Source organism: Macrosteles quadrilineatus, unplaced genomic scaffold, assembly GCF_028750875.1.
Source record: "Macrosteles quadrilineatus isolate MER2022 unplaced genomic scaffold, UCM_ALF_1.0 Scaffold_9__3_contigs__length_116548681, whole genome shotgun sequence".
Taxonomy (NCBI): domain Eukaryota; kingdom Metazoa; phylum Arthropoda; class Insecta; order Hemiptera; family Cicadellidae; genus Macrosteles; species Macrosteles quadrilineatus.
Window position 1 is genome coordinate 29,036,702 of NW_026542602.1, and position 23,711 is coordinate 29,060,412.

A 23,711-nucleotide genomic window follows, 5' to 3' on the forward strand; every position below is an offset into this window, starting at 1 on the left:
CATCTTGAAAATGAACAAGCATTTTATCTAAAACCACATTAGGACAGGACGACGTCTGTCGGGCCAGTTAGTAAATAAATAATCATGATTCATACAACATTTAAGGTACAATGTAATAAAAGCACGATTCAGACGAATGTTGCCTTACTCATAATCTACTAATGGCTGTGATGGGTTATGGGTTGCCAGTTGAGCCATTAGGGCACCAACCGTCCTCTTAACCAGAGCATTACATTACGGATTGACGTGAAAATTCTGGTTTGGTCTTAACGGCAAACTTGATGTTGGTAATCCTGATGAGGGTTTGAAATAAATAAACAGTATTGTTGCGTATGATTTTAATAATTTATTTTTTGTAATTTTTGCTGGAATAAAATCTTTTACAAAAATCAAAATCTCACAAAAAAACACGCCCCCCCAAAAATTCTGATGACGCAAGTTGCTCCATGCCCGCCCTCTTCTGGGCACCCCTGCTTGGGACTTGATTAACGCATTTAATTGCGGTCGGATATAGTTCTTAACTGCAAACGTTGGATTTTGGTACTTTACAAGTTCTTTTCCTTAGAACTGTTGGTATCAGCAAGAATCATTTTTACGTACCAAATATCACTGTTATTTACAAATTAGTTATTGTTGGTGTTGCACCTTATTTATTACAGCCGTATTCAATTTAATTGATGTCTTAACTGTATAAGTTTTGCTTTTTCTGTATAGATTCCAAAATGTTAGTTTATGCTAAGAAAATGATAACGCATTTTAGTAAAACATTTGTTCAGCAAACCATCATGAATTGTTTACGCTTTACGTTGTTTATGTTCAGTTTGTGGTCTATTTTGGTAATTTTTATTATAAATTACCAATCTAAATTGTCTATAGTACTTCATTTCATATAGCAAGCCGTCAACTTGACAGCATTTCGGGTCATCTTCGGTCTAAACAAATATAAATTATTATGATAAAATTTGATGACATTAACAAAGATTTCAAATACTTATGTTCTTTGTTATGCTTAAAGCCTAGCAAATTCCCTAATTAAGTTCTGTATTATTGTGTGTATGTCTGTTGGTAACACATTAATGTCCCTATTTCTCAGTTTTTCACGGAAAGGACAAAAGCACCTTTGATAATGAAAATGTCAACCCGAATAAAATGTTAAATGGTGAGGTTTATGAGGTAGTACTTTAAATACTTTTAACCATTATTGTGGAAAGGTAACTTTCAATTATAGCTCATAACTACAGGTTACCGGTACGACATGGCCGGGCTGAGGGGTCGTCACGGATTACTAGAAAGTGGGGGTCGTTGAATCTGCAGTTTACGGGTCCGTAGCTTGGTCATCTTTTAGGTACAATTTATTTTATGGAGGTACAAAATTGTACAAAATAGGTACTAAATAGCAGCATAGCTTATAGCTAAATGTTACGACATGACCGGGCTGAGGGGTCGTAGACCTGTACTGTTTACGGGCCGTAGTTTAGTTATCTTTGAGGTACAAATTGTTTAATGGAGATACAAAATAGTACGAAATAAGTACTAAATGATGGTGTACATATTAGGATCAAATTCTAAAATGGCCGGGCCAGCGTGTCACTGGCCCGGAATCTCCTGTACCGAGTGGAGTACTAATTTTTTGTTTGTTGGTACTAAATAGTACGAAATACAGTAGGTACTAAATACTAGCATAATTTTTATGTACTAATTCCGAAATGGCCGGGCCAGTGGCATGGACGTCAAGTTTCGGTTTCAAATTCAATCAAGTTCAGTCGTTCTCGTTCGTTCAATAATAGCAATAATAGCGTGGTAATAGCTGCTTATATCAGTGCTATCCCCGAACCCGCCCCGAACCCCGCCTCGGCCGCCTCGCCGACCCTGGTTCAGTCGTTACGTTCAGTGCAGTGTTCCAGTGTTCAGACTTAACTCAAGCAAAGTTCAACTGCAGCGCGCGCAACGCAACTGTAGTGCAACAACTCAAAACTCAACGCAACGCAACGCGTAAAAGCATCACTGAGCTATAATTCTAACTGGAGGTAGCACTGAATGTCAACGATGCGTGTCGCCAGCCGCCATGTTTGCGTGAGGTGTGAGTTATAAAGAAGCCATGTTATTGGATGAAAAAACTCACTGCTATGCAAACCTAGTTATAGAAGCCATGTTATTGGATGAAAAAACCTGCTGCTATACCAACCTAACAAAATCAGCGACACGCTTATGACAGACTTCTGCCATGGCAGTGCTACCTCCAGTTATAATTATAGCTCAGTGAAAAGCATAGACTAACCAACGTATGTTTTATCTATGGTAAAAGCCAGTGCGGTCAGCAGCACCGCAGCACTCACTCACTCCACTCAGCATTCAGCTACTCTGTTACTCACTCAGTCAGTCTAGTCACTGTAGTCTGTAGTGTTAGTGTAGTCGGTCGTGTGTGTGTAGTGTTGTTAGACGTTGGACGTTGGTGTAAAGAGTGAGGTTAGGTTAGGAAAGGACAACAGTTCTATGTCTCTCGATAAACTGAAAGATTAAAAGTACATTTATTGTAATTCGTTAAACAGTAACCCTGAGAAATATGGATCGTAGTGATGATAAAGATCCAACGTGTGTTATAAAATTACTTGATGATTTTCGATCATCTTCAGCTAACAAAAGAACATTGTTCGGGGCTAAACAAAGTTTCCCATTTGGATTTCCTCCTCCCAGCATGACAAAACGTACCAAATTAAACTTTGACGATTCTTTATCTCACAGTCAGAATGAAAGTGGGCCTTCTAAGAAACTTAAACTTGGAGACGAATCTGCAGACTCATCTATAGACTCGTCTAAAGTTAGTGAATCTTCTGTTATGGGTAAGTTAAGATGGTCCAACTTATGAGTTTTGAGTTTGGGGGTAAAGTTTCTAAACTGGGCTACCCTAATAGCAATTGAAACTATCAATTTGATCAGCCTAGTAAATTTTATTAACCATTTTTCGATTTTTTTTATTACATTAACTTATCAGCAAGTTTGATTCCTAGGTTATGTTAGCCTTGGCCTACCTGTAACAGCCTTGGCCTGTCTTTTCGTAGGTCTAATTAATTTCCGATATTAAGGGACCCCAATTAAGAAACAGTAAACATAGGCTACCTGAGTTTGGATTTCAATGATATGAGCTTGATAACTTAACCCTTTGAGTGCCAACGTCCGGGGAACCGGACGTTTTTAAAACGAGCCAAAAGTGCCAACGTCCGGCCGACCGGACGTTTTTAGAACGAGCCAAAAGTGCCAACGTCCGGTTGACCGGACGTTTCGTAATGATCGAACAGCTGTCATAACAACCGAATAAATACTCGGATTCTTTTAACCCATATATTAACATTGAGTCGAAAGTTGCTAGATGCGATACATCAATTTTCGTTGGTCGAAATATCGAAAATTCGATTTTTACGAAATTTTAACCTAAAAATCGCCAGATCGCGCTCGGCATTTTTAGCGCGACCTTCGGGAAAAATCATCGGCATTTTTTGAGCGTTACTTTTATTTCTCGCCTGGCACTCTAAGGGTTAACACGTTCACTGCAAGGGGCGGGAAATGTCGTCCTTCACCCAATGCAAACAACCTTGTTGCAATGTGAGCTCAGCAATTGCCGGGGAACGTTGTAATCGTTACCAGCCTGTAGCTTAGAATGTGAGCTTTATTCTGATGTAGGTTGGTACTAAAATTGCCCGTAAAATCCTGTCTGGCAATGCTTTTGTCCCTTTTTTGGATATTTTCTCTATTCGAGCCCTATTACAAAGAATCTGCAGTGCTGATACCTTTGGGTGTTTCAGTGAACTACTTCCACTATCGGGGTACCTAACGCAGAACAATCACCACTGCTCTTTTGTGATTCGTCTTAGGTACCGGTACTGAGATATTTCAATACCAATAGCGATCCCTGATCTAGTTAGCACGTCGGGGCTCCACCCGGGCCTCGCCACCATCTAGCGGCTGTTTAAATGTTTTCAGCAGCGAACGTGTTAATATGTAGTTAAACACAAGCTGTCCTTTTGTAACTAACTTAAGTTAACTTAGGGCCATCAGCCTACGTCATTAAAACAAAGATACTCAAGTTAGCCTAAATAAGTTACCTTAGGCCTACTAAGTTACACTGATGAGTAAAAATCTTTTTCAAAACTCATTTGGAGACCTATAAGTTAGTCAACAAATGGGAACTAGCCTATAATAATCTAAACCAGCCTGTGCAGAAACAAAGTGAGCACTGCGTTCTCTTCTGTTTGTGAATCGAGAAACATAAGATTTCCTTCGTCCAAGCTCAATTTCAAACAGTCACATCACATAGGGTTGCCACCCGTCCCGATATCGGTCCCTCGTGCCTATTATGCTCATGATAATCCGGGACGGGAGGAGGGCCCGATTTTTTCCTTTAAATGTGGTAACCCTGCATCAGATGACACAATTGTACTACAACAAAAATTTGTCCCCCTGCTTTGTGGCCTAATAATGTAATAGTTACTTTAATTACTTAGAATTAACGTAAGATAGGAAATTTTCTGGTGAGGAAATATCGTAGGCTAACAAATAGGTTAGGCCTAGAGAGTCGAATTTTACATAGGTAAGTAAACAAAACTTTAAACGGCCGCAGTTCCGTTAATATTTATGAGCGCAGAAAAATGTTGCACCATTATTTTCAACTAAAAATCTAATTTCTGGTGGTATATAAATCTATAAAGTTTCCCATGGTCACGTTTATCGCAATAAATACCAAAAAGTCTTACAAAATACAAATAGGGGAATTGGCCTAGCACTCAAAGGGTAATATAATGAAATTTAAATTAGGCTGAGTAATAACAATCAATTTAACCAATGGAGTTTTATAACTTAGCCTAACTTATATCAAAGTTCTGCCCAATTTCCCTTTCTAGTCTAATAGCTTTTAATATAACTAGGTAGCGTTTGCAGAGGCATCCACAAAATTGAGCGGAGTCATCAAGAGTTTAGGTATATTATATTGTTTTGGTCATACTACAGTAATACCATAGATAAAACATACTCCCTTAGTAGATTTCTCATCCTTATGGAACAGCTGAAGACAATTTTATTGTTAGTTCTGTACGGTTTTCTGTAGAGGTCGTGTTTTGTTTACAATTTGTTTCCCGTTATTACAGCCATTTAAAACCTCGTTTAACCAAATAATACGATCTAATCATAAACAATAACCTGTCCCCTAGTTATATAAGCAAACAGTAAAGCACAAATCAAGAAATTAACCCTAAAATAATAGAAACAAAGTTTCGTCGACACTAGCGCCCATGTGTCACGTACATGAACTAGACACGAAAAACGTGCTTCAAAATTTACAATGGGATGAGAAGTCTACTTGTGTTGGTTAGTCTATGGTAATACCAGTTGTTTTTAAAGCATGCGTTGCGGGTCTAAAGTAGCATTTTTACTCTTTAGGAAGTAAAAATAGTTTGTATCCTCTATGGAGTAAAAATCAGCTGTTGTCAACTCAGTTGTAAATTTCTATATTGTAAACGATTGCATGTATCGAAATATGTATCGATTCGTGCTTCGTAGTTATTTTAACCTACAGTCTACAGTCTCTTCCCATAGCCTTTTAGCATTGCAGATACATTAATCCATTCCCACACTCAACACGCTCACCTTTACTACTTCCTTCACCACCCCCAACGTCGTGGACCTGTTTCCCTCTCTTCCCATAGCATTTTAGGATTGCAGATAGCCTACATTAAAATGTAATTGCCAAAGATAGTTCCAACACTCTGCACTGCAAGCCTTACTACTTCCTTCACCATTTCCTACGTCAGAGACTTGTTTCCTTCCCTTCTCATAGCATTTTTGGATTAAAGATACATCAATCTAACTACCACAGACGGTTTTCACACTATGCTCATACTTTACTACTTTCTAAGCCATTTCCTACATCGTGGACCTGTTTTCACCACTTTCCATAGCAATTTAATATTTTAGATACGTTAATCTAATTGCCACAAACATTCCCCACACTCCGCACTGCTAGTCTTTACTACTTCTTTCACCATTTTCTATGTCGTGGGGATGCTTCCATCCCTTCTCATAGCATTTCAGCATTGCAGATACGTTAATCTAACTGCTACAAACGGTTTCCAGTTCCCACACTCCACACTGCTCACCTTACTACTTCCTTCACCTCTTCTTACGTAGCGGACCTGTTTCCCTCTCTTCCCATAGAATTTTAAGATTGTAGATACCTTAATCTAATCGTCATAAACAGTTCCCACACTCCAGAAAGCTTGCCTTGACTACTTCCTTCATCACTTCCTACATCGTGGACCTTTTTTCCTCCCTTCCCATGGCATTTTATGATTGCAGATACCTCAATCTAATCGTCATAACCAGTTCCCACACTCCGGACAGCTCGCCTTTACTACTTCCTTAATCACTTTCTACGTCGTGGACCCGTTTTCCTCCCTTCCCTTATAATTTTTAGAATGCAGATACCTAAATCTAATCGTCATAAACGGTTCCCACACTCAGGACTGCTCGCATTTACTACTTCCTTCACCACTTCCTACGTCACGGACCTTTTTACCTCCCTTCCCATTGCATTTTATGATTGCAGATACCTTAATCTAATCGTCATAAACAGTTCCCACACTCCGGACTGCTCGTATTTACTACTTCCTTTACCACTTCTTACGTAGCGGACCTGTTTCCCTCCCTTCCCATAGCATCATAGGATTGCAAATGCCTTAATCTAATGATCATAAACAGTTCCAACACTCCCGACCGCTCACCTTTACTACTTCCTTTGCCACTTTTAACGCCACGGACCTGTTTCCCTCACTTTCCATAACATTTTATGATTGCAAATGCCTTAATCTAATGGTCATAAACAGTTCCCACACTCCAGACTGCTCACCTTTCGTACTTCCTTCACCACTTCCTACGTCGTGGACCCGTTTTCCTCCCTTCCCATAGAATTTTAGGAATGCAGATACCTAAATCTAATCGTCATAACCAGTTCCCACACTCCGGACTGCTCGCATTTACCACTTCCTTCACCACTTCTGATGTCGCGGACCTGTTTCCCGCCCTACCCATAGCACCATAGGATTGTAAATACCTTAATCTAATGGTCATAAACAGTTCCCACACTCCAGACAGCTTGTCTTGACTACTTCCTTCACCACTTCCTACATCGTGGACCTGTTTTTCTCCCTTCCCATGGCATTTTATGATTGCAGATACCTCAATCTAATCGTCATAACCAGTTTCCACACTCCGGACAGCTCGCCTTTACTACTTCCTTAATCACTTTCTACGTCGCGGACCCGTTTTCCTCCCTTCCCTTATAATTTTTAGAATGCAGATACCTAAATCTAATCGTCATAAACCGTTCCCACACTCAGGACTGCTCGCCTTTACTACTTCCTTCACCACTTCCTACGTAGCAGACCTGTTTCCCTCCCTTCCCATAGCATCATAGGATTGCAATGCCTTAATCTAATGGTCATAAACAGTTCCCACACTCTGGACTGCTCGCATTTACTACTTCCTCCACCACTTCCTACGTCACGGACCTGTTTACCTCCCTTCCCTTATAATTTTTAGAATGCAGATACCTAAATCTAATCGTCATAAACGGTTCCCACACTCGGGACTGCTCGTATTTACTACTTCCTTTACCACTTCCTACGTAGAGGACCTGTTTCCCTCCCTTCCCATAGCATCATAGGATTGCAAATGCCTCAATCTAATGGTCATAAACAGTTCCAACACTCCCGACCGCTCACCTTTACTACTTCCTTCGCCACTTTTAACGCCACGGACCTGTTTCCTTCACTTTCCATAACATTTTATGATTGTAAATGCCTTAATATAATGGTCATAAACAGTTCCCACACTCCAGACTGCTCACCTTTCGTACTTCCTTCACCACTTCCTACGTCGCGGACCCGTTTTTCTCCCTTCCCATAGAATTTTAGGAATGCAGATACCTAAATCTAATCGTCATAAACAGTTTCCACACTCCAGACTGCTCACCTTTAGTACTTCCTTTAGCACTTCCTACGTCACGGACCTCAAGCTAGTGTCGTCATTTGATTATATTTATGATTCATACCGTTTCTGTTCTAATATCTGTGGAATAATGCTATCAGCTATTTCTTCATCTGCTGCATTCAAAAGTCAACAGCTGATCATATGTCTTTGTTTATTGTTTATGTGTCAAATACTTCCATAAGGATTACATTGAAACTTTGAGACCCAGTGGGGCGGATTCCTGAGAGTTATTTTTAACGCCATATAGAGATGTTGGCACTCACCGATATGGTATTTTTCACCATCCAAAATTTGAAAACGATTGATTCAGCCGTCTAGGAGGAGTTTGCGTATTACGAAATGCATAAAAGTAGACGTATAAGAGCTTCGCTCAAAAATGCTATTGAAGTCGAGAGGTCACACATTTCACTCTGTTGCTCCTGTAGGGCTCAAAGCTAAAATGATAGGCTATCCATACACATTTCATAAACTGCTTAGCTTTTACAGACACTTTGCAGTAAGTTAAGTTACTTAAATTTTTTCTGGTTGAACATGGCATTTACAACATGTTCCTATACATTTTAGGCCTACTGTTATACTTTAGGCCTAACTGATGTGATAAAGTTCAAATGTTTGTAGCCTCACCATGGGAAGCTCGGCGCTTGAAAGCTGAGTTAGCTGAAGCTAGAGCTCAGATTGCCTCCTTGGAGGCAAGATTCAACAAAGTGTATGCACTTCGACGAGAGACGGAACTTGTGTTTGAACAGGAAAAAAATGAACTGCAGAGACAAATAGAGTGGGATCGAAACAAAGTAAGTTAGAGGGCACTAACTGATTTCTCTTAAACGTAATAGTTATAAACATAATGATCTTTATTCAATCTAATTGTGATTGATTGTGATATAACATTTTTATGAGTACAGTACCTACTTGTTACTTATATTTATACTTGGCTTAACCAGTATTTAGATTTGCTGATACAAGAAAGGTAGCCTACCTTTAAAGTGTGTATTTTTATGGAAATTTTAAAGCTTTGTATAAAATAATTAAATAAATGAATTTGCCAAGCTTGAATCAAAATAACTTATGAGCAAGCTGCAGCATTTTAGTTATTCTCCATAAAAATATTATAGAAAAAAATGTTCTCCGTAACCATTAGGCCTAAAAGATTCAAAAGATTCAAAGATTCAAAAGCTTTATTCACCATTCAATACAAAATGTACGATAGGCTTTGTCTCATACATTAAATAACTTAACTGCTAAAATAAATAAATAAAATCATTCCAAATAATAAATTACAAAATGCAAACTCACACAGCAAACCATGCACACACAAAAAAAAAAACAAATCAGCAAGCCAAGCAAAACAAAATAGCAAACTTACATACCAGTTACAGGCAAAACCTTCCAGGTGAAATGGGCCTAGCCCTTATAGCCTCAAAGAAATCTTCAATTTTGTACAGAGGATTTAAAACCAACCATTTTCTTATGACCATACTAAGCGTGTCACATCAATGCTTTAAATATAGCCTACACTTAATTATTCGTTTGTAAGCCCTACATTGGTTTAGAAAGAAATTGCAAAATTGTTGTATTTTGAGGGTCAAAATGGGAATAACCATTTTTGATCCCATGAATGCAATTCCCTTAGTCTGATCATGCTGGTTCAAAAACTCATTTGAATAAACAAAGGTTTACACTAGGGAATAGTCTAAATATTGAGAGACAAAGTCTATGAAAACTCTAATACTAAATATTTAAGATAATTTATATTAGCCCTTAATTACTATCCAATGTCTGTCAGACGTCGCAAAATCTTTGATCTGTGAGTTCCCCTCCTCCCCTTCCTGCCAAGACTGGTTCCAGCCCAGTACCTATCAGTCGGCCACTGACCTTGGCCATGAACAGATCTTGTGCGGGTGCATGTACTGTTCCGCCCTTCATAGCTGACAAACGTCGTTATTTCTACAGTTACAATGGGGTGTCTGTTGGACGTTCGTAGCTTTTTATCATAATAGTGTCTCTTAGACGTTTGGTAATGTTAAAGTATTTATTTGTTTTACATAAAAAATGGCCGGTAAACAGTGTGTACCTTCTTCAGAAGAAACTTCAACTTCACGGCAGAATTACAAACAAACTGGAGTTCATCAAGTGTTGTGATTGCCCCTAAATATTCCGAACAATATTTTGTACAATAGATACATTCTGCATATACCTCCATTGGTTCAAATGTCATATATGCCTACCAACAATCACTAAAAGGCTCAAAGATTACAATTCAATGCACTAAAAACAGAACAATAAGGAAATATCAAACAAAAGTGAATGACGTCTGTCAGACTAAAGTGAGTGTGTAAGTTTTTACATTTACTACGTGTGTTATGTGTTATTTGTGTGTTTTTAAAGTAGAAATTGAGGGTAAATAAAACACTTACCTGTATTTTAAAAACCAACTAAGCCTACAAGCAATTTAATCCAAACCAATGAAAAAAAATATTCGTACTGTACAAGATTTGGTCATTTGCAAAAACATTTCTAACCTAAAACTTACAACAACAAAAATATGTCAAAAAAGTGTAATGTTTTTTTTACAAAACTAGTTTTCATAGCGAATGAGTTTGAGGGTTTTTAGGTATTTTAAAATGATCATTAAAGGACTAAAGAAACGGTCGAGATAACACCTAGACTTGTGGAACAATAATTATAGGTCGAAACAAAAGTTGAAAAAATAGACGTCAGATACAAATAGTGTAACTTTTTACCACAATAGTAACTAAGGGGTTTTTTAACCATTTTTTGTTATTGTATAGGGACCCTAATTAATGTTTTTTTATAGATTCAAGAACTAGAACAACGTCTAAAAACTGTGCGGAAGAGAGAAGCCGAAGCTCGTGATGAGTTGGATAAATTTCGAAACTCTCAGAAACAAGATAAATATAACTTAGATGATCGCTGTGAGAAATTGCAACTAGACAACGCACAACTGAAGGATAAGCTGACCGAGGTTGGTAATATAAAAAAATTTAATTTTCCTATATTGTTAAGTGTTTGATAGACTAATTATTTCTATGCTTTATAGTAACTAGGCCTATAGGAAAAAATATAATATCTAAAACGAGCGCAAAGTGAAAGTGCCTTTGCTGCACTCGAGAAACTGGCCTGCGGCTCTTGCATAAACATTTCTCTCGTGTGCAGTTAAGTGCCACTTCGCAAACTTGTTACACAAATAACTATTCTCAAAAATGTTTTCCTATCATCATGTTTCATTATCGAGTTTTACTTCCTAACTCTTAGAGCGATGTTGAACAATGTTTGTTTATCCATAACTTCACTGATTTAAAAGCTGGAAGCGACAAGCAGAGAGAAGTGTGAGGCTGTGGAACGACAGTTAGCCAGTGTGGAGGTCGAAGCCGCCAATGTTAAGGCAGAACTCGTGGATGCTAAGAAGCTGGTCGAGGAATTGACCTGTGACTTGCGTGAGCGGCGACGAGAACTGCGGCAGTTGGAGACAAATAAAACTAAACTTCTTGTGGCTCAGCAGCGAATCAAGGTATTAGAGATATGTAGGCCTACAATACCAGAATATTTATAATTACAGCTAACTTAAATACCCTGGTTATTTAAAAATGAGTACTTGCTCTGGTAAATATTATCTAATGAAATCTTTATATAAAATAGGCAAGTAGGATTTTTGTCAGCAGAACTCATCCATGGTTTCTCAACCGATTTTGTTAGTTTATGGCTTATTGGTAAGATCTCAATGAGTAGATGTTATATAATAAGGTCTTACATGTTGAAAAAGTCCCCTGGGATAATTTAAATGCCAGAAACATTTTAAGTTGCAATAATCAAAGAAACACGTAATACACACATTTACTGACTTAGTTTGGATTAAATATTTACTAATTTGAATCTGGGTGTACGTACATATTATAATGGAAAAAGATTAGAAGGCCTGGGCAATTTGATATATTTCCATCAGCATAGCGTGAGTATTTCCCTTAGTTACATGAGCTTTTAGTTGAGTCTTTTAAACTCATCAAAATTTATGACTATTGTTAGTTTTAAAAGAACTCCTGTAATACCGGTACTTGACAATTGCTCGATTTCGAGCAACAGGTACGCTAGTATATACATATTATTATACATTTAACCTTCATTTTTCATAAATATCAAGGTATATAATTACAATAATTCAGCCAAATGCTACACACAAGTTTTAATTTAGTATTTTCCCATTAAATAACATTGGAAGATGTGTCTTAGGGCACAAACGCTCAGAAAACATTGTGGTGGGGTGGGGTGCAACACGGCATACGTCAACAAGCGTCAATCCATATCCTTCCCTCTCATTCCCATAAAAGTATCACAAATTGTAAATAAATTGGTTTTGTATGAAAAGAAAACCAAGAAATATGTAAATTTATTAACATAACTTTTTACGACTGTTACAGACTCAAAATAAAAATTTAGACAGTTGGAGAAACGTAATGTGACACAATCGTTTGACGAATGTCGGTACATTTTGCTATAAATTTTCATTGACAGAATAGTAATAACCAACGATCACAAAATACCCATAGATGGAGCACGCCTATCCATTCTAACTATCATCCTAGCAGCTGAAGCATGGTCGACTATCTTAGGCAGTGATAGAAGCACTAGATCAGAAGATGTTGATGAAAACGGTGCAACAATGTTTTCTCATTTTGACTAGACAAATCCAATAACTTTTTAGATCAATGCTAGTGTTTATACTTTTTATAAATACCCACCCCTCTGGGTATTTACCTGGCCCACACCACCACTACACATTATCTCAGCTTTGTCATAAAAATTTGTGTTGTTTTGCTACTTTTAAGTTCAGTAAACTATACCTTTGTTAGCGACATTAAACCTCAAGTTTAGTCTACCCTATACTACTCTGTAGCTCCTTTGTTAATAGAAGAAAATATTGGAAGGGTGAAAGCAATGAAGTAGGTGATAAATAATACAGTTGATAAATTCTGAGAAATTTGCTAAAGTTATGACATGTTGTTTAAATGATAAAAAAGCTAAAACATAAAAAATAAATTATAGGCTACAGGGTAAGTAATTTAAGTTAAAGGTAAATGTTTTGGAATCAACTATTCTCTGATTAAGCCTGGTGATCTGATGATGACCTGTGTGAGCAATTAAAAACCACTTGTCAGTGTAGCAGTGTAACCTAATCAGAGACTGATAAATTTCAGAACATTTTACCCATAACTTTATCATATATACAGGGTTAGTAAAAAGTGTGGAGACCCCCTGTTATTTTTTTAATGGCCCATACTAGAAAAACTAAACTCGGCACACCTTTATGACATGTTATGAAGTACTTTTTGGGCATAACCATCACTTGGTGTACATCCCCGAAATGGGGGATTTTTGGGGAAACTCAAAAATTTCAAATACAAAGACCCATCAAGTGACCCCTCATTTTGAAGGTCCTAGTAAAAGAAAACCAACAATGCAAACTATAGGTCTTTATCTCAATCCAATAAAAAATGGAAGCTGATTGAAATCTTTAGAACTCGGGAATAACTTGCAATTTTATATTTAATTGGCTCTCATATTTTACTGTGCTAAGATAGAGACCTATAGTTTGCGTTCTTAGTTTTCTTTTATTATGACCTTTAAAATGAGGGGTCACTCGATGGGGCTTATCATTAAAAATTTTTGAGTTCCCCCAAAATTCCCCATTTTGGGTTTGGGAACTTATGAGAATTTCAATTGGCTGCCATTTTATACTGAACTCAGATAGAGACCTCTAATTTGCGTTGTTGGTTTTCTTTTACCAGGACCTTTAAAATGAGGGGTCACTCGATGGGTCTTTGTATTTGAAATTTTTGAGTTTCCCCCAAAATCCCCCATTTTGGGGATAAACACCAAGTGGCGGTTATGCCCAAAAAGTACTTCATAACATGCCATAATGGTGTGCCGAGTTTAGTTTTTCTAGTATGGGCCGTTAAAAAAATAACTGGGGGTCTCCACACTTTTTACTAACCCTGTATAATATACATATGTTATATTATATACACCCGTATTAAATATGTACAAAAATAAGTTTTGATCATCTTGTAAATAAACAGAGTTTAAGTGTAGCCTGTATATCGAGAAGTGATGAGGGGTGTTTAACAGCAGTTATCCTTATGCAATGTATCTTAATCGTAAATAACAGAATATGACAAAATATCAAGGAAAAATATCTAGATTTGAAAATATTACACTTTCAATTGATTGTAGGATTCAATGGTGCAAGGTGTCTAGTGTTAAATAATTGTAGGTCAACATTTACAACACACAGTAACAGTAATTATATTTTTGTGGTTTTGCATTGTCATACTTAGCAAGATGGAACCTGTGTTGATGAAACCATTTTGACATTATTTATTAGTATGAATGTCTCTACTGGGTTTTATCATGGTTTTATTTAACAGCGTGAAACAAACTTGTTTGTAAAAATGTTTTGTAACAATGTGCTATGAAATTCAGTGCAAGTTATTGATGTAGATTTTCTGTAAGGAGCGATAAAGTGAAGTATTTTGATTGTTCCACAGGAGCTAGAGTATGAACGAGAGATTCACATGGAGGCCTACAACCTGGCACAGAATCAACAGACCAAGCTGTTACGGGTCACTGAACTGGAGAAAGAACTGGCATCACTCAAAGAGGAAAATAAGAACTTACGGTTGGTTTAACTTGAACTTGATTGAGTTTGTGATCCAGCAAAAGCAATTCATAGAAGCAATTCTGACTTGTTTATTGCAGTATTTCGTGAAAATTCAACCAGAGACAAAATGAAAATTGCTTCATAATCTTATTGCGCTTTTTTAAGTAGCCTACCAGTCTTAATTTTCCAAACGGATTTTAACTAGGCCTTTTTCAAAAGCATGCAGCTATTCTTGTTATTGATTAGTGATGTATGATATTAACCTGAGGAATCAAGTAGATTTTCATCTAAATTGTAACGGATTAGTAGAACTTTTCCTTTATCCTATGAATGTTTATCCCATTTATGAGAAAATTTCTGATTTGACCACAAACTCTTCATTTCCTTGCAGGCAGGCCACATCCAACACAGTGTACCTGGAAGGCTTGGTTGAGGATTTGCGTTCTCGTGTCGCGCAGACGGAGGAGCGAGAGCGTGAGTGTGTCAGTCTACGTGTGGAGCTGGGCGTGGTGACCACTCGGTTGGCAGAGTGGTCGGAGTTACATCGTGTGGTCATCGGACACTCGCCAGGCCCAGGCCAGGGTCCTCTGGCTTTGCGACGCTACATAGAGACCTTGCAGCAACGAGAGCTCGCCCTTTCCCAAGAGAAAGCTACTGCAGAAAGAGAGTGAGTTAAGATACTTTGTTGTAATATTTTACTAAGAAAAGGTGTTTAGTATCTGCTAGAACGTATCCAAATTGCAGGGTTCCCAGTGAAACCGGGAAATCAAGATATCTTCCTCGGTCATGTTAAAATCGAAAACATTTTTTGAAGTTATGGCAAAATCATGAACGTCTTCTGCGGTCAAAGCGACATCATTGTCCCCTAAAACGGTGGAAAATGCATACATTTTCAATCACACATCTTCCCAAAGGCTTTGTGCATAAATATCGGGGCCCAGCAGACTCAAATGTACACTTGGTGACCAGTACACTTCGTTAAAAACTTAAAATGAAATTTTATTATTTTTAACATTAGTCTTATGGACTGTCAATTGGACATGATAGTTTTAGTAAAATGTAAATAAATTAATTGTAGCATATGCTTGTAACAAATCAACTACACTACAGAAGCAAATTACTAAATCCAGCACAAAAGAAAAGGAAATTCCTACGAATACTATTGAGCATTGATTATACAGTACACTACTACTACTAAAATTCTATGGGAAGGGAGAGAAATAGGTCCACGGCGTAGAAAGTGGTGAAGGAAAGTAGTGAAGGCGAGCAATGCGGAGTGTGGAAAACGTTTGTGGCCGTTAGATAAATGTATCTGCAATACTTAAATGCTTTGGGATGGGAAAGAAACAGGTCCATGACGTAGGAAGTGGTGACGGAAGTAGTAAAGGTGAGCAATGGGAAGTGTGGGAAATATTTATGGCAGTTAGATTAATGTATCTGTTAGATTAATGTATCTAAAATGCAGGGCTGTGCGAATAGTTCGAAAAACGAATCGAATCCGAATCTTTTTAGAGATTCGATTCGGATTCGAGAACGAATCTACTGTTTCTAACTGGATTCGGATTCGGAATCGATATTCAAATTTACTGGTAAGAGATCCGGGTTCGGATTCGATATTCGAATTTCTTGGAAATAGATCCGAGTTGGGATTCGATATTCAAATTTACTAGATTCTGATTGAGTATAATTTTCAATATAATTTTTTAGACACTAAAAAACTACTTGTGCACTCCGATTTGCTGTTGACTGGTTCATGTTAGGAACCTGACCAACTTGGTGTTAGGCTTTAGGCACATTAGTGTAGGTCGCATTTGAACCCTATCTTGGCTATCAGTAAACTTAACCTCACAGTGTTAGTTATTACTTGTAATAGTAATGCAGACATAGGCTTGTGTGGAGGATTAACACCGAGGTGTATAATAGGCTCGGCCTATGTTTTAGACTACACAAATTGGTAGTCCATCACTTTTAGCGAGTAACTTAGGCCTAGGTGGTATGCCTAACTTATGCCCAATTTTTTTGTTTCAAAACTTCAAATAGGTAGGCCTAAATTTTATAACTTTTTTATTTGGCCCATTTCAAGAATTTTTTTAAGCAATTCCCTAAGTTATTTCAGCCCCAGAAAATGTGGTCTAAAAATGTGAAAATTGGTACTGCTGACTTTCCTCGGATTTGGATTCGACTCTGAACACGTTTAAATATTCGGATTCGATAACAGCTTTAAATTTCAGATTCGGATTCGATCCAGGTTCGATAATGGCTGTAAATTTGAGATTCGGATTCGACCCAGATTCGACTCGGGATTAATTAATATTCGGATTCGATCCGGATTCGATAAAATCTGTACAGCTATGATTCGGATTCGGATTCGAACCAAAATTTCTGGATTCGCACAGCCCTGCTAAAATGTTCCCATTCTTGAGAATGATAATACGTTTTATTAAAAATTATGTTGAAAATCATACATATGCATGTTTGATATTTTTTACATTCCAAACAATTGATACGGTAACGAGCAACCCTTGGTCCACTGGTTCTAAATATTTAAACATGTTCAAACTGAAATTAAGAAATGATCATGCACTTAGATAGTTCATAACAAGATAATTAACAATACAAATATTAATAATATTATAACAGAAACGGTATTGATCATAAACAAATGTCGCCACTATCCTGTAAGCAAACATGTTTGTACTGTACTGTCTCTACTGTATTGTTATTTAAATTTAACTGTAAAAAAACTTCCAAACCATATTATGTTTATGTTATCAGTGGCTCGAGCTAGTGGCGTTTTATCTTTATGATGCATACCATTCCTGTTCTAATATATTTGACAACAGTTACAATTATTCCTTTAAGTCGACAGCTGATCTTATGCCTTTGTTTTTGTGTCAAATACTGCTTCTATAAGGATTACATTGAAACTTAAAGGGCCCGTGAGGCGGATTCCTTGAAGAATTTTTTTAACACCATATAGAGATGTTAGCACTCAGTGTGATATGGTCTATATCTCCAAAACGATTGCTGCAGCCGTCAAGGAGGAGTTTGCGTATTACAAAATGCATAAAAGTCTACGTATAAGAGCTTTGCTCGCTCCGCTCAATTTCTGGAAAGAGGAGTGGTTAGTTTATGAATATTGCAGGTTATTTTGGTAGTTTAGTATTTATTATTTCTCAGATACTATTGCAGATTGTGATTAAATTATAAGCATTCATCTTCTTCATGGATCTCAGGATGCTTATTAAGAAATCTGTTTATGAAAGCTGTTAAAAAGATTGTTGATTTTTTATTTTCAGATCAAAAAGCATTAAGGAAGCACACAATGAAAAACTAAAAGAACTGCAAGAAGCTAACACTCAACTTTCGACATTAAAGAAGAACTTGGAATTGCAATCAACAAAAGTTAGGAGGCTGCGGAAACAAATAACTCTGATAACTTGGGTGAGTTCCTGTCTCTTGTGCTTTATCCTTTATTCAGGAATTAAAAAATTAGAATGACTTATATAATCTAATCAGGCAGTCTTACTCTTAATGTTATATGCAGTACTACTCTTTAAAGAAATGTTTGCTACATTTAGTAATGTTCAAAGAAAGGCTCTAGGCCAGGATTTTGAATTGTAGAATGATGGGATAGTCAGCTAGTTTATCCCAAAAGAATTACAGGTAGGCCATAGAACACACAATACTTCCCCCGGGAGGACATTGTCAAGTCTAGAGAAAGGGAGGATCCTAAGTAAGCTGGTTGCTATCTCTTTAGTCTACAATTCATAATCTGGTTTCTTACACTGTGTTTAAAAGTTTTACATCCAAGTATAACTGGCTACAAACATACAAGAATTAATAATTTAAGATTCTAATTCAAATTCAAATTCTTTATTCACTCATAACATCTTACAAAGTACAACGTACAAGGATTGGAGTGTCGTCATAATAAAAATTTAAAAAAATACTATCTATACTATTATAAAAAAGAGGTGGTTGCTGTATGTATGGGAAAAGTAAACGCGAAAAATACTGGTCGGATTGGGCTGAAATTTGGCATGATGATAGCTCACATTCCCGATTAACATATAGGCATATTCTTATTTCAAAAATCCTTTCGGGCTCCGCCCCAGTGGCTCTGGAGTTTCCCATCCCATGTTAACCTTATGAGAAATGAAATTATTGAATCTTAACAGCTGTTTCAATTAAACAAGTTGGTTCTGTTTTGTGATGTTCAATAGCATTAAAGTTACAAGGATTACCAACAGGGTGCAGCACTAGCACTATTATTTCTTTTACATTTATGACAACAGCTAATTTGCAACCAAAAGGTGAGTGAGCGTAGCGAACGAACTTCAACCTGGAGGCGAGTGAGCGTAGCGAACGAGCTAACCTGAAGGAAAGTGAGCGCAGCGAACGAGCTCCAACCTAAAGGTGAGTGAGCGTAGCGAACGAACTTCAACCAGGACGTGATTGAGCCATGCAAACGAGGTCATCTTGAAAATTAAGAAGTTAAACGGGGCAAAGCCCGCGGGTTACAGCTAGTAACTAATAAATTCACACAACTCAAAATTATTACTACTGACATCAAGTAAAAGTTACCATTATAAAATACCCCCGTCGCAGCAAACCTGCATACTAAGCAAATTTCCATTTACCCGGCTTGATTTCTACTAAAATATTCCCTATAAATTTTCAGATTTATTTCCTATAACATTAATTTTAGTGAGTAGTTAGGTTTGCTGCTACGGGGAAGATGTTGAGGTGTGTTTTTTCAATTGAAATATTGATAGCTTAGTATGAAATAAACCAAATTGCCAAATTTGATTAAAATATATCCATAAACAAGCAAACTAGAACAGTTTATTTATTCTCCATAAGAATAACATGGGAATTTTAAATTTACAATTTTTTTAGTTTTCTCCGTAGTCAATGAACATTCAAAAACACTTCAATATACTAAATTATTTGTTTTTTTAAGCTCTTCAAAATGGTTTAGAGAGAAATTTAGAAATTTAAAGTTTTTAGGGTCAAACATGAGAAAAACCCCATTTTTACCCCATAAAACCCCCCATAAACCCCTGATCCCTTGGTCCGATTATGCTGGTTCGCGAACTCGTTAGAATAAATGTAGGTTTACACGTTTGTACCAAATTTCATCAAAATCGGATCAATTTTGCTCGAGTTATCGCGCTAACGGACACATATATAAATATATATATATATATGAATTTGAACGAATGGTGTTTTTGGCCTTTGGGGACCTCAAAACGAAAAAGTAAATCGGTCCCGGGTCTAGGTCTTACCATGAGACCTACGGTAATAGCTTATTCCCTAAATGGGAAATTCGCTAAAACAACAAATAAGATAAAATCCTGCTAAAATTAATGAAAGCTATCAGGTATGTATTCAACGTGAATTTAGTTTACAAAATTAAATTAATTCTTGTCCGTTTAGAAAACATCAGAATATAAATCTTCTATTTTATAATATGCCTTTTCAATTAATAACTCGTGTAATTTTTCTAGGAGTATGTTTTTTGGATTGTTGGTGATTCTTTTTGGTTGTTTATTAAAAAAATTTATAGCCATGTATTTTGGTGTACGTTATAAAAGAGTTAGTCTATGTATTGGGAATTGATATAAATGTTTCTGACGTGTGGAATAATTATGTGTAAATTTAAACTCTTTGAAATTATCTATATTGTTCATTAATAGCTTAATCATTTCAAAAATGTACATACTTGTGATGGTTAAAATCCCTAATCTTTTAAAATGAGGTAGAGAGATGTTTAAAGATCTACATTAGATTTAGAATTGAGATTTATTTAGAACAGTAGGTGTGTTTTTACCAGATTTGTAGTGAAGACATAAGATATTTAAGAAACATAGGGGATGTGAGGTCTTAAAAAGTATCTTAATTTGGCTCCCTTGAAGCTTCTATTTGGTTTGAATCAAATGGCTTCCTCTTAAACAAAGATAAAACTCAAAAAATGTTTTTAGCCTTAGACCCTGTGAATCAAATATGTTGGATGGTTATGTAGACAATGTTAAATTTCTTGGTATTTATCTGGATAAGACCCTTTCTTGGGGAGATCATATAGATTACATAAGTTCTAAGCTTTCAAGGGTAATTTGTCTTATAACTAAACTAATACATTGTATAGATCAAAATTATATTAAAACAGCCTACTTTGCTTATTTCCAATCCATTTTCAGATACAATATTATCTTTTACGGAAATTGCAGTAGGATAGAGGAAATTTTAGTCTTACAAAAGAAGTTAGTTAGAATCATATCTTGTGAACCCCAACAGGAACACTGTAAACCCCTGTTCATTCAGCTACAAATTCCAACAGTAATTAAAATTATTTATTTGACTCTGTATCATATATTCTACAAAATCCCAACCTTATCAAACAAAATTCTCATGTTCATAATACAAGGAATAAAAACGTTGCTACCATAGATTTTTTTAGACTGTCTAAAACTCATATTGTAATCTCACTAAAAATATACAACAAGCTAATACATTTAATAATAAAATATCCTAATAAAACTTTTAAATCTAAATTCTACAAATGGCTTTTGAACAACCCTTTTTATTCTCTAAAAGATTTTTTTGAAATGCCTTTTATTAATTTTTAAGTAGAGCTAGCAAATTCATCAAATTACTGTTGGATTTAGTTGGTTATGGGGTTTAATAACTTTCATTATTCTAAATGCCTTGCATTTTTCTGAACAATAAGATTATTTGGTTGTAACATTAAAGTATGTATTGTAACATGTCTCCTTGTGTGTAGTATTCTTGTAAATATTGTATATTGTATTCATTAACTGACTATGCTAGTTTTAGCAGTTTTTCGGACATTGTCAATAATTTGTATAAATTCACAAGACAATAAACACATTTCATTTCATTTCATTTCATTTCATTTCATTTCATTTTCATTAAAATATCATTTAAGCTATTTTTTTGCCAATAGTTTTCCTAGTTATCTTCTTGCAGTAAAAACATTTGTCAACTTCATAGGTATTGTTGTTGGATTAAAAATTTTGTTTATACTGGGAGAATCAGTGGTGTAAATTTCAGGAGGGGAGTAAAATTAATTGTATCCATAAAAATACCCCTGCCACAGCAAACCTGCCGACTAAGCGAATTTCCATTTGTCTGAATTAATTTTCAATTAAAATAACATAAGGTTTAACGAGTACCTAGGTTTGCTGCCACAAAAAACTAATTAAGTGTATTTTTAGTGAAATATTAATAGCTTAGTATAAAATAAATAAATTTGCTATGTTTGATCAAGATATATCCATAAACAAGCAAACTACAACAGTTTACAATATTCTCCATAAGAATAACATGAGAATTTAAAATTTAAATTTTTTTTAATTTTCTCCGTTACCAATAACCATAAAAAACAGTTTGTTATACAAAATTATTTGTTTTTTAAGCTCTTTAAAAAGGTCTAGAGAGGAATTGGGAAATTTTGTGTTTTGAGGGTCAAAAATGAGACAAACTTTTTTTACCCCATAAAACCCACCGTAAAACCCTGTTCCCATGGTCCAATCATGCTGGTTCTAATTCTAGTTTTTCCTGCCTTACACCTTTAAACCGAATTTAATCAAAATCGGACAAAAATTACTCACGTTATCACGTTCAAAGTCAAAGTCATCTTTATTGTCACAAAACGTTTTTTTTTTATGCTCTGGCACAGCCAGACAAAACAGGTGACATTGTCAAACTATACTAAAATAAACTAGCTTATATTGGTAAAAATAAATACATAGTAGGTAACAAAACAAACAATTCACATTGATTTATCTTCAAGAAATTGACCAATACTATAATAATTCTTTTCCAATAAAAATTCAAAAATTTTTTCTTTAAAAGATACTAATCCTATTATAGATTTGTAGTACCCAGGCAAATTGTTAAAAAATCTTTTACCCATATAAGAAGGTGTCCTTTCCACAAGATTTAATCTGTGTATAGGATATTGAAAATCTGTATGAAATCTAGTGTTATAATTGTGCTGATTATTTTCACTGTGGAGTTTTTCAAAATTTGATTTCACATACAATAAACATTTAAGAATATACAAATTAGGGACGGTTAGAATCTTTAGTTCTTTAAAAAGTTGCTTGCAAGAATGTTTTACGGGTTTAAAAGTCATAATTCTAAGTATTCTTTTTTGAAGTTTAAAAAGTTGATACGAATCAGATGTGACGCCCCAAAGCTCTATTCCATACTGTAAAATTGACGAAAATAAAGCGTGATAAATCATTAGTCTAGTGTTTAAATCAACAACATTTCTTAAGACCAACATTTGAAAACATACTGAATTTAACTTTTTAGAGGTGTTATGAATGTGATTCTTCCAATTCAATAAACTATCTACATCAATTCCTAAAAATTTAGCTGTGTTGCTAAAATTTATTTTTTCATTATCAAAATAAACAAAGCCTTCAAGATCGTCCCTACACTGTGCAGTTTGAAATTTTACTATTTGTGTTTTAATGTGGTTCATTTTTAAACCGTTTACTTTAAACCATTTTGACAGATCTTGAAGAGCTTGATTCAAGGCTAAACTTAGTTCATGACTGTCTTTTGATTTAATGATGGCTGTCGTATCGTCAGCATATAACAACAAACTAGGTTTAACATTCTTAGGTAGATCATTTATGTACATCAAAAACAATAACGGTCCTAATAGAGAGCCCTGAGGCACCCCCATAACAATCTTTTCCCATTCAGAAGCATACTTAATGTTTTCTTTAATAATAACTGTTCTTTGAAAGCGATCGTTTAAATATGATTTCAACCACAAAATAACTGATTCTGAGAATCTATAGGAGGATAATTTATCAAGAAGAATTTGATGGTGTACACTATCAAAGGCTTTGGATAGATCACAGAACACGCCAATAGTGCTCTGTGACCCATCCAAGCTCTGTGTTATTGAATTTACAAAATGAGCCACAGTGGAAGTGGTACTTCGATTTTTCCTAAA

The 23,711-nt window shown here is 35.8% G+C and overlaps 1 protein-coding gene across 1 annotated transcript in view; it reads left to right on the forward strand.

Annotated features, from left to right (window-relative positions):
* The first annotated feature begins 2,418 nt into the window (after window positions 1-2,418).
* Window positions 2,419-23,711, forward strand: part of LOC129003795 (mitotic spindle assembly checkpoint protein MAD1-like) — a 31,459-nt gene continuing 10,166 nt past the window's right edge. The window contains exons 1-7 of the mRNA XM_054432097.1: window positions 2,419-2,840; window positions 8,656-8,828; window positions 10,853-11,020; window positions 11,360-11,566; window positions 14,598-14,728; window positions 15,102-15,377; window positions 18,010-18,154. Coding sequence (XP_054288072.1) covers window positions 2,564-2,840; window positions 8,656-8,828; window positions 10,853-11,020; window positions 11,360-11,566; window positions 14,598-14,728; window positions 15,102-15,377; window positions 18,010-18,154 — 1,377 coding nt within the window. The 5' untranslated portion in view covers window positions 2,419-2,563. The remainder of the gene's footprint in view (window positions 2,841-8,655; window positions 8,829-10,852; window positions 11,021-11,359; window positions 11,567-14,597; window positions 14,729-15,101; window positions 15,378-18,009; window positions 18,155-23,711) is intronic.